Raw genomic sequence first — 13207 nt, 5'->3', positions numbered from 1 at the left:
CTAACAACAGAGAATACACAACCACTCCTCCCTCCGCATCACCCTCTGCACGGGATGTGTGCTGAGCCCATCGCTGTGCTCTCTGCTCGGCCAAACACCCGAGTTTGCCAATGACATGACAGCTGGGGGGTGGGGGGAGCTCATCTCCAACAACGATGAGATGGCCTTTAGAGAAGAGATGCAAGACCTTGAGGGTTGGTGACAAGCTAATAATCTCTTCCTGATTATCCACAATACAAAGGAGATGGTAATCGACTTCAGGAGAACTCTCACCACTCTCACCCCCCTTTGCATTGGTGGCACGAACAGTTTCAGTCTCTTGGAATGTAGATCTGGCACATCCCAGAACACGTCCTACTCATCAACACCTCTACTTTCTGAGGAGGCTGAAGAGAGCTGGACTACGCACATTGATACTCGAGTCCTTCTGCAGATGCACGGCACAGAGCTGCTATGTCACTGCACGGTACGGAAACTGCACTGTGGCAGGAAGGAAGACTCTACAATGGGTAGTCAAACTGCTCAACGCACCACCAGTACCAGCCTACCTACCATCAAGGAAATGTGTCAGAAAAGTGCCAGTAACTTCATGAAGAATCCCACCCACCCTGCTGCCGGTCTGTTTGTCCCAATCCCATCGGGGGGAGGCTATGTAGAATCCAGGCCTGGACCACCAGACTCAAAAACGGTTACTTCTCCCAAGCAGTAAGGCTGGTTCAAACCTCCACCCACTAACCCACCCCTCCACACCCACCACCACTATTTTATCATTTCTTGTCAGTCACCTTATGTACAGACTGGTGCCATTGTGTACATATAATCAATCGATGTATATGAGCTATCTGATTTATTCATATTTATCGTGCTATTTATCTTATTGTGTGTTTTTTTGTACTATTTTTGTTCTGCATCAGATTCGGAGTAACGATTATTTTATTCGCTTTTACATTTGTGTACGGGAAATGACATGAAACAATCTTGAATCTTGAATCATGAATCTTCTCACTACTTCCATTGGGCAGGAAGTACAGGAGCCTTAGGTCCCACACCACCAGGTTCAGGAACAGTTACTGCCCTACAAATATCAAACTCCTGAACCAGCATGGATAACTTCACTCACCTCGACACTGAACTGATTCCACAACCTACAGAGTCACTTTCAAGGACTCAACAAATTAATGTCTTCAGTATTATTTCTAAATTTTAATCTGCACAATTTGTCTTCTTTTGCATATTGGTTGTTTGTCCATTTTTGTTTATATATAGATTTTCATAAATTCTATTGTATTTCTTCATTTTCCTGTAAATGCCCACAAGTAAATGAATCTCAGGGTTGTATATGGTGATATCTATGAACTTTGATAATAAATTTACTTTAAACTTTGATTTTGACCCACTGAGTTCTTCCGGCAGTTTAATTTTTGCTCCAGATTCCAGCTTTTGCCATCTCTTGTGTCTTCTTTTGCAGGGTTTTGGTTTTTTTTGCATTTACCATAGCAAAATGACCCACATTGCTAATAACCTTCCATTAGGAACTCAGCAGGTCAGGCAGCATCTGTGGAAGGGAATAAACAGTCGATGTTTTGGGCTGAGACCTTACATTAGAACTCCCGACAAGGGTTATTCCCCTGCATAAATCTGCCTGATCTGCTAAGTCCCTCTACCATTGTGTTGCCCAGGATTTCCAGCATCTGCAGTCTCTCTTGTGTCTAACCTTCCTCTTCCTGGTGCCTGATCCATGGATGCTTCTACTCCTGAGCTAAGGCAACGCCTGTTAGATTGGCAGACAAAAGTAAATGCTCAAAGAGCGGGTTTTAAGATAGAAATGTTTCTCCTGATGATGAGAGTAGTAATTCCAGTTTCTCTTGAAGGAGCCGTGCCTTGCGGGGAGAGTTTGGATGCAAGGGAAGCAGGATACATTACCTCGCCAGGGTACCCTCATGACTACACGCCACACCAGAGGTGTGAATGGGTCATCCGTGCACCCGAGAGCCACCAGAAGATTCTACTGAACTTCAACCCCCACTTTGAACTTGAAAAACATGACTGCAGGTACCAAAGTTAACCGATGTGAATTAATGTCTGTTTGTGAATGTGAATCTGTCTCTCTCCAGATAAAATTGTAGATCTATGCATATATTCTATGTTTATATAACTACGTAGAGCCCAAGGACTGTATTTCCCAAACCCTCGAACATGAAGCATCCCTTCCTGCCCCTCTCTCATTAAGTGTCTGTTATGGCCACAACATCATAGTACTAATCTATTCTTTAAGTTCATCAGCCTTGCCCATCATACTTCTAGCATTAAAATTTTACACAATTCTCCCCATTTCTCTTTGCTGCTACCTTTTCTTACTGGCCATGACAACTACCTCCCTTCATTTTTTCACGTGGTGCTCTGGCCCTCACACCTCTGCCTCCTGACCAGCACTGGCGAGCCATCCAACCAGGATATTGGTCCTGTTAAGGTACAACATCCTTGTGAATCTTTCCCACAAGAACCACAAAAGGAAGATAGCAAAATATCTTTGCTCAGGGAACGTGGCGTTATGTGGAGCGATTATATACAACTTTCAGACTGGGTTTGAGTGTTTCTGTCTGACTTTAGACTTTCCTGATCTGCAAGGAATATTCCAGGTGTGCTTTCACCAACATCACCCAAAGTTTTAATGTGATGTTGTAACACACGGTGGGCATAGGTTACAGGGAAATAGATTCAGCGTACCAACATGAGCTCAATGGGCCAAAGGGCCTCCTTGTATATCATAAGGAAATATGAGAAACCTCAACATAGGGCCAATAAGCAGATAGAAACAGTTGAACTCAATCTCCAAGAGTTACTTATAACCACTCTACACAGTTGTATATAATCATACAATTCCACATTCTCTGAGCCAAGATATTTTGCTGTCTTGATCTTGGAGACCTTCACTCTCAAGAAAGCGTCATGAAATCTAATGCATCTCCTTTGGCTACATACAAAGCAGAACGTTGCTCTATCATGAATTAGTAGTGATGAGTGAGTCTGTCTGTGAAGGAAAGGGTATTTGATCTCACTTCGCCCTTAAGCAGATTAAAATTATATTCAGTTTTTCCTAGAACAAGCATTTATATCTCAGTAAAGTAGCCATGGTCCCATTAATAACTTTGACAAGATACACAGGAGCATTGAGGACACCCAGTCACCTCGCGACCTATGAGGAAAGTCTCCAAAATAGTTCTGAAGCTGACTCTCACTCAGAACAAGACCGATGACTTAAGGCCTTGGGTCTGGTAGGGTTTCTTCAGCAAAGATAGAGGGGCAGGGAGGCAGAGGGACTGAGGGAAGAAATTCCGGAGCTCAGATGATGTAGGAATGTGAAGAGTTCAGGTTAGGAGGAATGGGGGAGAGATGGGTTAAATGCGTGTGCTGCCAGTGTGCTCTGCTGGTAGATTTCTTTCAGTAGAATACTGTGGGCATATCCTCCTTCAGACACACACACACACACACACACACACACACACACATGCCCGCGCACAAGCATGCACTGATACATATACAAACACAATGACCCACAAACATAGACACACACCCACACAACATAAACACAGATACACACACATACACACACACACACACACAAAGCATGCAGATACATACACACACACAATGACACACACACACATATACACAAAGACACTCACATACACAGACAAACCCACCTACATGCGGATAAAACACACACCTGCCAGGAAGAGCGGAATTAGACTGCTACAACGTTGTGTTTGCTACCCTCTAGTGGCGGAGGTTGAGATGAACACCTCAGGTTCCCTGCAGTCTCAGGACAAGCAATAGTCTGGACTGCCTTTAGCTCCTAGCTTTCTCAGGATAAATGGGAAAAATTTGCATTGATTTGGCACCTGCCACAATGTCACGATGTCTCAAATATCAGCCCAGCTAATCAAATATGTATTGGAGTGTAATTAATGTTGAACCGTAGGACGTGTCAATTTGGAAACAGCCTATTTTCCACACTGTGTTTACAAGCAGATAACCAGCTTTAATGGTGTTGAGGCCTCAGTATTGCCTAAGGTGCAGGGGTGAGGGTGGGGGAGAGAAAAATAGTCTTTCTCCTTTTCTTAATAATGCTGCAAAGGTTTTTATATCTATCTGAGAGGGTGGACGAGGTCTGGTTTTAATATCGAGTGTGAAAGAGCCATAGGGCAACACTCCCTTGTTCCATTCTCCTAGCTCTCGAGGCTTTATCACCCAGATTCCAACAGAATGCTTAGTATTCTTAGCTCAGCAGTAAAGTATTGCTATTCCTGTCAGCTGTGCATATATACCAGGGGAGCAGTCCTTTATGCAAAATAGACTTTTCTTCCACCTACCTTGGACTACATTAGTGTGAGTTCTTCTCCTCCCAGCTTCTGAAATCTCCTGCAAAAATGAAAAGTAGTTACCTACCTTATTTGTCTGCTCATGTGGGAAACAGACTGCCGAGGAAGATCGTACAAGGTGTTTCACACTGAGAAAGCATCTGGGGAAATTCAAAAGCCAGCGGGGGGTGGGGGGTGGGGGGGGAGGTGTAGCTGTTGTGGACCCAGTAGGAAGCGTAAGAGGAGACGCTGAGTGATAATGCGTGGAACGCAAGCGATGCAGCTAAAACAGTGATGATGTGTGATGTGCTGAAGAGGGTGCGGGATAATTATACAGCAGAGAAAGGAACACAGGACATGGTGGCAGAGTCAGATGGTGAGTGGAAGTTCAAGTGGGGCATTAGTATCTCCAGTGGTCTTTGGGGTCAAGTCACCCGCTTCGGGGCTGAAAATTCGATAAAAACAGGTAAAACAGGAGGTGATGGAAACATTCAGTGAGTCAGTCAGCATCTGTCAAGAGAAAAACAGTTAATATTTCTGGTCCAAAACCCTTCTCCAGTTCTGACAAATGGTCTTTGACATCACTGTTTCTTGTTGCACAGGCATTGCCTGCCCTGCCCGGTGCTTCCAGTATTTTCTGCTTTCGTTTTGGATTTTGAGCACCTGTGATTTTTTTTTTTGACTTGCACCGTCGGGCCTAAACCTTGTGAGATCTGCCAGGCAGAGAGGACGGGATGTTGCAGGGAGCTTATCACCCTGCTTCCCAGATACTGGGTCAGAGTGAGAGCAAGATGGTCCCTAACCCCCACTGGCTGTTTACGGTCTGTACCTTGATTGCAGAATTGGGCTTCAGCAGCAACAAACAGGCAACGATGATCGGATCACCCACTGGTGGGTTGGTTACTGTGTGGGGCTGTGATAGCTCTTGCATCATCAACTTCACCCACATGTGTGAATGCAGTGTTTTGCTGCTTGTTGTTTTGTTGCTTGTGTTGTGTTGGGCATACTATGCTGACGATCGAATATGCTGTGACACTTGCAGGCTGTCCCCATCTTAATGCAGAAAGCACACTGACACAACCAAGTCATCAGATGTTAATTAAGGCCTAGATATTGTCTTGGCTGTTCTTTAATGCACATTCTAATCTTGTCCCCTCTACATGACAGAGCCTGTAGGTCTCTAGATGGGGCAAGTCTAGGGAGGACAAATGTCTGCTAGGACTGGAGAACACAGCTTTCTGATTCAGAAGCACCAGCTCCAGAACTTGAAGCTGAGGATTCTTTGAACTCAGTGTCAAAGTTGACATCAAGGCACCCTAAGCTGATGCCTGCTCTGGCCACGTGCAACCTGTCCTCCATAGACTTGTCCCACCTGTGTGACAGAGTCTATAGACTCATAGGCCCTGTCATGCAGATGGACAAGATGAGAAAGTGCTTTAGAGAACCACCACTTCTGCAAGTGGCCCTCCATCCTGACCCGGTAAAATGCCATTGTCCTTCATTGTGGCTGGCTCTCAGTAATGGGACTCCCTCCCCAAAGACACTGTGGAAGCATCTTCATCAGGAAGACAGCAGTGGTTCCCGTTGGGAGCTGATCACATTCTGCATCTCATTACAACATGGAACAAAGCCAACTGGACCATGGAACCAATGGTGGCTGCAGGCCTCACCTCCAACTAATTTCCCTGTAACCAATGCTCTCCACATTCATAAAACATAGGAGCAGAATTAGGCCATTCTGCCCATCGAGTCTGCTCTGCCATTTGATCATGGCTGATTTATTATCTCTCTCAACCCCGTTCTCCTGTCTTCTCCCCTTTGACGCCCTTACTAATCAAGAACCTATTAACCTCCACTTTAAATATATCCAATGACATTGCCTCCACAGCCATCTCTAGCAATGAATTCCACATATTTACCACCCTCTGGTTAAAAAAATCCTCCTCATCTCTGTTCTAAATGGACCAGAGGGCACAGCCTCTACTGTGAGTCTATGACCTCTGGTTCTAGACTCACCCATTATAGGAAACATGTCCACCCTATCTAAGTCTTTCAATATTTGATAGGTTTCAATGAGATCCCCCCCTCCTAGTCTTGTAAGTTCTCGCTAGTACAGGCCCAGAGTCATAAGCGCTCCTTATATGTTAACCCTTTCATTCCCGGAATCATTCTCGTGAATCTCCTCTGAACCCTCTCCAATTCTAATACATTCTTTCCCAGATAAGGGCCCAAAACTGCTCATATTGCTCCAAGTGCGGTCTGACCAATGCCTCATAAAGCCTCAGCATTGTCATCTTGAAACGAATACTAGCACTCCGTTTGCCTTCCTTACTGCCAACCCAGCCTGCAAATTAATCTTTAGGAAATCCTCCGTGAGGAATCCTCATGTCCCTTTGCACCACCGAGTTAGAACCATAGAACCATAGAAACTACAGCACAGAAACAGGCCCTTTGGCCCTTCTTGGCTGTGCCAAACCATTTTCTGCCTAGTCCCACCGACCTGCACACGGACCATATCCCTCCATACACCTCCCATCCATGTATCTGTCCAATTTATTCTTAAATGTTAAAAAAGAACCCGCATTTACCACCTCGTCTGGCAGCTCATTCCATACTCCCACCACTCTCTGTGTGAAGAAGCATGTTCCCTTAATGTTCCCTTTAAACTTTTCCCCCCTCACCCTTAACCCATGTCCTCTGGTTTTTTTCTCCCCTTGCCTCAGTGGAAAAAGCCTGCTTGCATTCACTCTATCTATACCCATCATAATTTTATATACCTCTATCAAATCTCTCCTCATTCTTCTGCGCTCCAGGGAATAAAGTCCTAACCTATTCAACCTTTCTCTGTAACTGAGTTTCTCAAGTCCCGGCAACATCCTTGTAAACCTTCTCTGCACTCTTTCAACCTTATTTATATCCTTCCTGTAATTTGGTGACCAAAACTGAACACAATACTCCAGAGTCGGCCTCACCAATGCCTTATACAACCTCATCATAACATTCCAGCTCTTATACTCAATACTTCGATTAATAAAGGCCAATGTACCAAAAGCTCTCTTTACGACCCTATCTACCTGTGACGACACTTTTAGGGAATTTTGTATCTGTATTCCCAGATCCCTCTGTTCCACTGCACTCCTCAGTGCCTTACCATTAACCCTGTATGTTCTATGTTGGTTTGTCCTTCCAACGTGCAATACCTCACATTTGTCAGTATTAAACTCCATCTGCCATTTTTCAGCCCGTTTTTCCAGCTGGTCCAAGTTCCTCTGCAGGCTCTGAAAACCTTCCTCACTGTCTACTACACCTCCAATCTTTGTATCATCAGCAAACTTGCTGATCCAATTTACCACATTATCATCCAGATCATTGATATAGATGACAAATAACAATGGATCCAGCACTGATCCCTGTGGCACACCACTAGTCACAGGCCTCCACTCAGAGAAGCAATTTTCTACCACCACTCTCTGGCTTCTTCCATCGAGCCAATGTCCAATCCAATTTACCACCTCTCCATGTATACCTAGCGACTGAATTTTCCTAACTAACCTCCCATGCGGGACCTTGTCAAAGGCCTTACTGAAGTCCATGTAGACAATATCCACTGCCTTCCCTTCATCCACTTTCCTGGTAACCTCCTCGAAAACTCCAACAGATTGGTCAAACATGACCTACCACGCACAAAGCCATGTTGACTCTCCCTAATAAGCCCCTGTCTATCCAAATGCTTGTAGATTCTGTCTCTTAGTACTCCCGCCAATAATTTACCTACTACTGATGTTAAACTCACCGGCCTATAATTTCCTGGATTACTTTTCGATCCTTTTTTAAACAACGGAACAACAATGAGCCACTCTCCAATCCTCCGGCACTTCACCCGTAGACAGCGACATTTTAAATATTTCTGCCAGGGCCCCCGCAATTTCAACACTAGTCTCCTTCAAGGTCCGAGGGAACACCCTGTCAGGTCCCGGGGATTTATCCACCTAAATTTTCCTCAAGACAGCAAGCACCTCCTCCTTTTCAATCTGTACAGTTGCCATGGTCTCACTACTTGATTCCCTCAATTCCATAGATTTCATGCCAGCTTCCTTAATAAATACAGACGCAAAAAATCTATTTAAGATCTCCCCCATTTCCTTTGGTTCCGCACAAAGCCGACCACTCTGATCTTCAAGAGGACCAATTTTATCCCTTACAATCCTTTTGCTCTTAATATACTTGTAAAAGCTCTTTGGATTATCCTTCACTTTGACTGCCAAGGCAACCTGATGTCTTCTTTTTGCCCTCCTGATTTCTTTCTTAAGTATTTTCTTGCACTTCTTATACTCCTCAAGCACCTGATTTACCCCCTGTTTCCTATACCTTTCATACAACTCCCTCTTCTTCTTTATCAGAGTTGCAATATCCCTTGAGAACCAAGGTTCCTTATTCCTATTCACTTTGCCTTTAATCCTGACAGGAACATACAAATTCTGCACTCTCAAAATTTCTCCTTTGAAGGCTTCCCACTTACCGATCACATCCTTGCCAGAGAATAACATGTCCCAATCCATGCTTTTTAGATCCTTTCTCATTTCTTCAAATTTGGCCTTCTTCCAGTTCAGAACCTCAACCCTAGGACCAGATCTATCCTTGTCCATGATCAAGTTGAAACTAACGCTGTTATGATCACTGGAACCAAAGTGCTCCCCTACACAGACTTCCGTCACTTGCCCTAATTCGTTTCCTAACAGGAGATCCAATATTGCATCCCCTCTAGTTGGTCCCTCTATATACTGATTTAGAAAACTTTCCTGAACACATTTTACAAACTCTAAACCATCTAGACCCCTAACAGTATGGGAGTCCCAATCAATATATGGAAAATTAAAATCCCCTACCACCACAACTTTATGTTTCCTGCAGTTGCCTGCTATCTCTCTACAGATTTGCTCTTCCAATTCTCGTTGACTATTGGTTGGGTGGTCTGTAATACAATCCCACTAATGTGGCCATACCTTTCCTGTTTCTCAGCTCCACCCATAAGGACTCAGTAGACAAGCCCTCTAATCTGTCCTGCCTGAGCACTGCTGTAATATTTTCCCTAACAAGCAATGCCACTCCCCCACCTTTCATTCCTCTGCCTCGATCACATCTGAAACATCGGAACCTCGGAATATTAAGCTGCCAGTCCTGCCCCTCCTGTAGCCAAGTTTCACTAATTGCTACAACGTCATAATTCCACGTGTCAATCCACGCCCTCAACTCATCCGCCTTCCCCGCAATACTCCTAGCATTGAAATATATACACCTCAGAAGATTTTTACCACCACTCACAACCTTTCTATCAGCGGATTTGCTTAAACTTTTAATATCATTTATTTTCACCCCATCCACACTGTTAGCTCTGGCACTCTGGTTCCCATCCCCCTGCAAATCTAGTTTAAAGCCTCCCCAATAACACTAACTGGATTTGCTCCCTGTTTAGAGCTTTCTTCCCGACAATAACTCCTCACCTCCAGGTTCCCCCTCTCGCCTGCACACTGGAGGCAAGCAACTGCAATCAATTAGCCCGCCGACCCACATGTCTTTGGACATTGGTGGAATCCAGAGCACCCATACAGTAACCGAGCATTCATCCACACAGGCAATGCCCGGGGTTGGGTTTGAACCCACGTATCTGGAGCTCTGGGGCAGCTGCTCTACCAGGTGTGCCACTGGGCCTCCCCCCTCACGGTAACTGAGAACAGAGTTAAATGCTGGCTCTGCCAGTGACGCCAAGGAAGGAATTTGTTCAGATGATGTTATTCTCAAATCTGGAGGAGTAAATCCAGTGACCTAGGAGGGAATGTGACTTTAGTTGATAATGTAAAGAGGTCATCCACACTGATGCTGCTCGTTGATGGATGCGAGAGTCTGAGGGATTCCACTTTCCTTTGACCTCAGTGCCATCACCCAGAGCCTCCTGGCCAGGATGAGAGTAGACGACCAGTGAGATGGCTACACTTTTTAACGTCTCATATTTCCACCTGCCTTAGGTACGACTACATCGAGATCCGGGACGGAGACGGGGAGAATGCGGACCTGCTGGGAAAGCACTGCGGGAACATTGCCCCCACGTCTATCATCTCCTCGGGTTCCGCGCTCTACATCAAGTTCGTGTCGGACTACGCGCACCAGGGGGCAGGATTCTCGTTGCGCTATGAGATCTTCAGGACAGGTTGGCTTCACGTCTCTGCGTTGTGGCTGCGGAGAAAGTGTTTAACCTATTTCTGGGGGCTTCTGATTGTTGCACCAACTTCTAGAGGCACTCCACACAACTTTGGACAAGTGGGAGGGCTGGAGAGACTGCATACAAATGCAGGATGTACCTCAGGATGGGATCCAAGTGAAAATTAGAGGGAAGTAGTAAAGATAACTCACACTAGCTAACTTATCTGCCTTATCTCAGTCACTGAATGGAGGGAATTTAAGAAGTCGGGAGTTCATTAATGAATACAACTAAGCCCATATGGTCACAGGAGCTCCAAAGTAGGAACAGCAAATTATAAACACAAGAAGCTGGAAATCCAAAGCAACACACACATAATGCTGGAGGAATTCAGCAAGTCAGGCAACGTCTATGGAAAATAAGTAGTCAGTATTTCGGGCTGAGATCTTTCATCAGGCTCCTGAAGCCTGCCCTACTATTCAACATCAACATGATTGTTCTACCTCAGGCCTCAACTCCCTCGGATCCCCAGACCCCTCAACACCCTAATTTTTCAAAAAATGTGTCTGCCTCCACTTTACCAATCTGGACTTTGTACCCATTTGAAGCAGGGAATTCCAGAGGTCCATTGCCTTCTGAAAGGAGAAACTTCCACTACCATGATTTTAAAAGACGTGCCCCTTATCTTGAAACTGTGTCTCCTCTTTCAAGACTCTCCCACTAATGGAAACATCTACAGTGTCAAGTCCTCTCAGGATCTTAAATTTCAATAAAGTCACCCCTCACACTTCTAAATCCCGAGGAATACGCCCCCAAAACCACTCCCCCCTGACTTACGAAAGGTTTGATTCCTGCTGCAATCTGTAAGGAGTTCATACATTCTCCCTCTGGCCATGTAGGTTTCCTCTGGGTGCTCTGGTTTCCTCCCACATTCCAAAGACATATAGTTAGGATTAGTGAATTACCTTGGCACTGGAAGTGTGGCAACACTTGTGGCACAATTCTCAGTGATCTGAAGCAAAATGGTGCGTTTCACAGTATGTTTTGATGTACATGTGACAAATACAGTTCATCTTTATCTCTTTAAATCTTTAATCTTTACATTGTAACCTTGGATTTCTTGGCAGCTTCGCAGATTGCATGAGTTGCACAGGCCAAGGGAGTTCTTGTACTGTCCTGGGTTAGCTCAACCTGCCCCACCACCTCCTGTCACTATGCTCCCCAGAGCTGGCAACTTATCCCTTTGAGCTTGTTCTGCCCAGGCAGGTAGTGGCTGACATGCACCTTAATCCTACTTACCTGGGCATGACAGAGTTGGCCAGTCAGGAGAATCACACACCTGGGTTTCTGAGATTCTGGGCAGTCTGGATGGATATAGGGTGGTGTGGGTGGGTACAGGCAGTTTGCATGGCTGTGTACATACGGGTGCACAGGTTATAGTGTGGGTTATGTATGTGCCTCAGTGGAGCCCCATTCAATACACCACCAGCTGTCATTTTACCATCGTGTTTCATTATGAAGGATATTAACTGGGATATTAACTGGGGATGGAGCTGTCAGGGCTCGTCTGCTCCTCCAGGGACAGTCAGCCTGTGGGTGGTATCAATGGGAGGGTGTGGGGGGTGATCTGTGCTCGTGTGGTGTAAACAGAGCTGGTATCAGTGGCAAATCACAGAGGAAGTGATCAGACCAGTGATGCACTGACTGCCTGTGTTAACTGATGGTTACACTGGGTGGAGCGAGGTTGTAGACTGAACTTGTCACTGTCTCTGACTGTCTGAGTATGGTTGTAGACTGAGCCTGTCACTGTCTCTGACTGTCTGGGTACAGGTGTAGACTGAGGCTGTCACTGTCTCTGACTGTCTGGATATGGTTGTAGACTGAACTTGTCACTGTCTCTGACTGTCTGAGTATGGTCGTAGACTGAGCCTGTCACTGTCTCTGACTGTCCGGGTATGGGTGTGGACTGAGCCTGTCACTGTCTCTGATTGTCTGGGTACAAGTGTAGACTGACCCTGTCACTGTCTCTGACTGTCCGGGTACAGGTATAGACTGAGCCTGTCACTGTCACTGACTGTTTGGGTATGGTTGTAGACTGAGTCTGTCACTGTCTCTGACTGTTTGGGTATGGTTGTAGACTGAGCCTGTCACTGTCTCTGACTGTCTGGGTATGGGTGTGGACTGAGCCTGTCACTGTCTCTGACTGTCTGGGTACAAGTGTAGACTGACCCTGTCACTGTCTCTGACTGTCCGGGTATGGGTGTAGACTGAGTCTGTCACTGTCTCTGACTGTCTGGGTATGAGTGTAGACTGACCCTGTCACTGTCTCTGACTGCCTGGGTACAGGTGTAGACTGAGGCTGTCACTGTCTCTGACTGTTTGGGTATGGTTGTAGACTGAGCCTGTCACTGTCTCTGACTGTTTGGGTATGGTTGTAGACTGAGCCTGTCACTGTCTCTGACTGTCCGGGTATGGTTGTAGACTGAGTCTGTCACTGTCTCTGACTGTCCGGGTACAGGTGTAGACTGAGTCTGTCACTGTCTCTGACTGTCCGGGTATGGTTGTAGACTGAGTCTGTCACTGTCTCTGACTGTCTGGGTACAGGTGTAGACTGAGTCTGTCACTGTCTCTAACTGCCTGGGTACAAGAG

The 13207-nt window shown here is 45.7% G+C and overlaps 1 protein-coding gene across 2 annotated transcripts in view; it reads left to right on the top strand.

Moving 5' to 3' along the window:
- The window catches only part of LOC134348366 (neuropilin-2-like), a 116993-nt gene that overhangs the window by 22305 nt on the left and 81481 nt on the right, over positions 1-13207 (top strand). For both annotated transcript variants that reach the window (XM_063051614.1, XM_063051615.1), the window contains exons 2-3: positions 1872-2052; positions 10385-10566. In XM_063051614.1, coding sequence (XP_062907684.1) covers positions 1872-2052; positions 10385-10566 — 363 coding nt within the window. The remainder of the gene's footprint in view (positions 1-1871; positions 2053-10384; positions 10567-13207) is intronic.

This window comes from Mobula hypostoma, chromosome 6 (genome assembly GCF_963921235.1).
Source record: "Mobula hypostoma chromosome 6, sMobHyp1.1, whole genome shotgun sequence".
In the NCBI taxonomy this organism is placed as follows: Eukaryota; Metazoa; Chordata; class Chondrichthyes; order Myliobatiformes; family Myliobatidae; genus Mobula; species Mobula hypostoma.
Note: the sequence above shows the minus strand (reverse complement) of the source record. Positions and strands in the feature narration are given on the sequence as shown.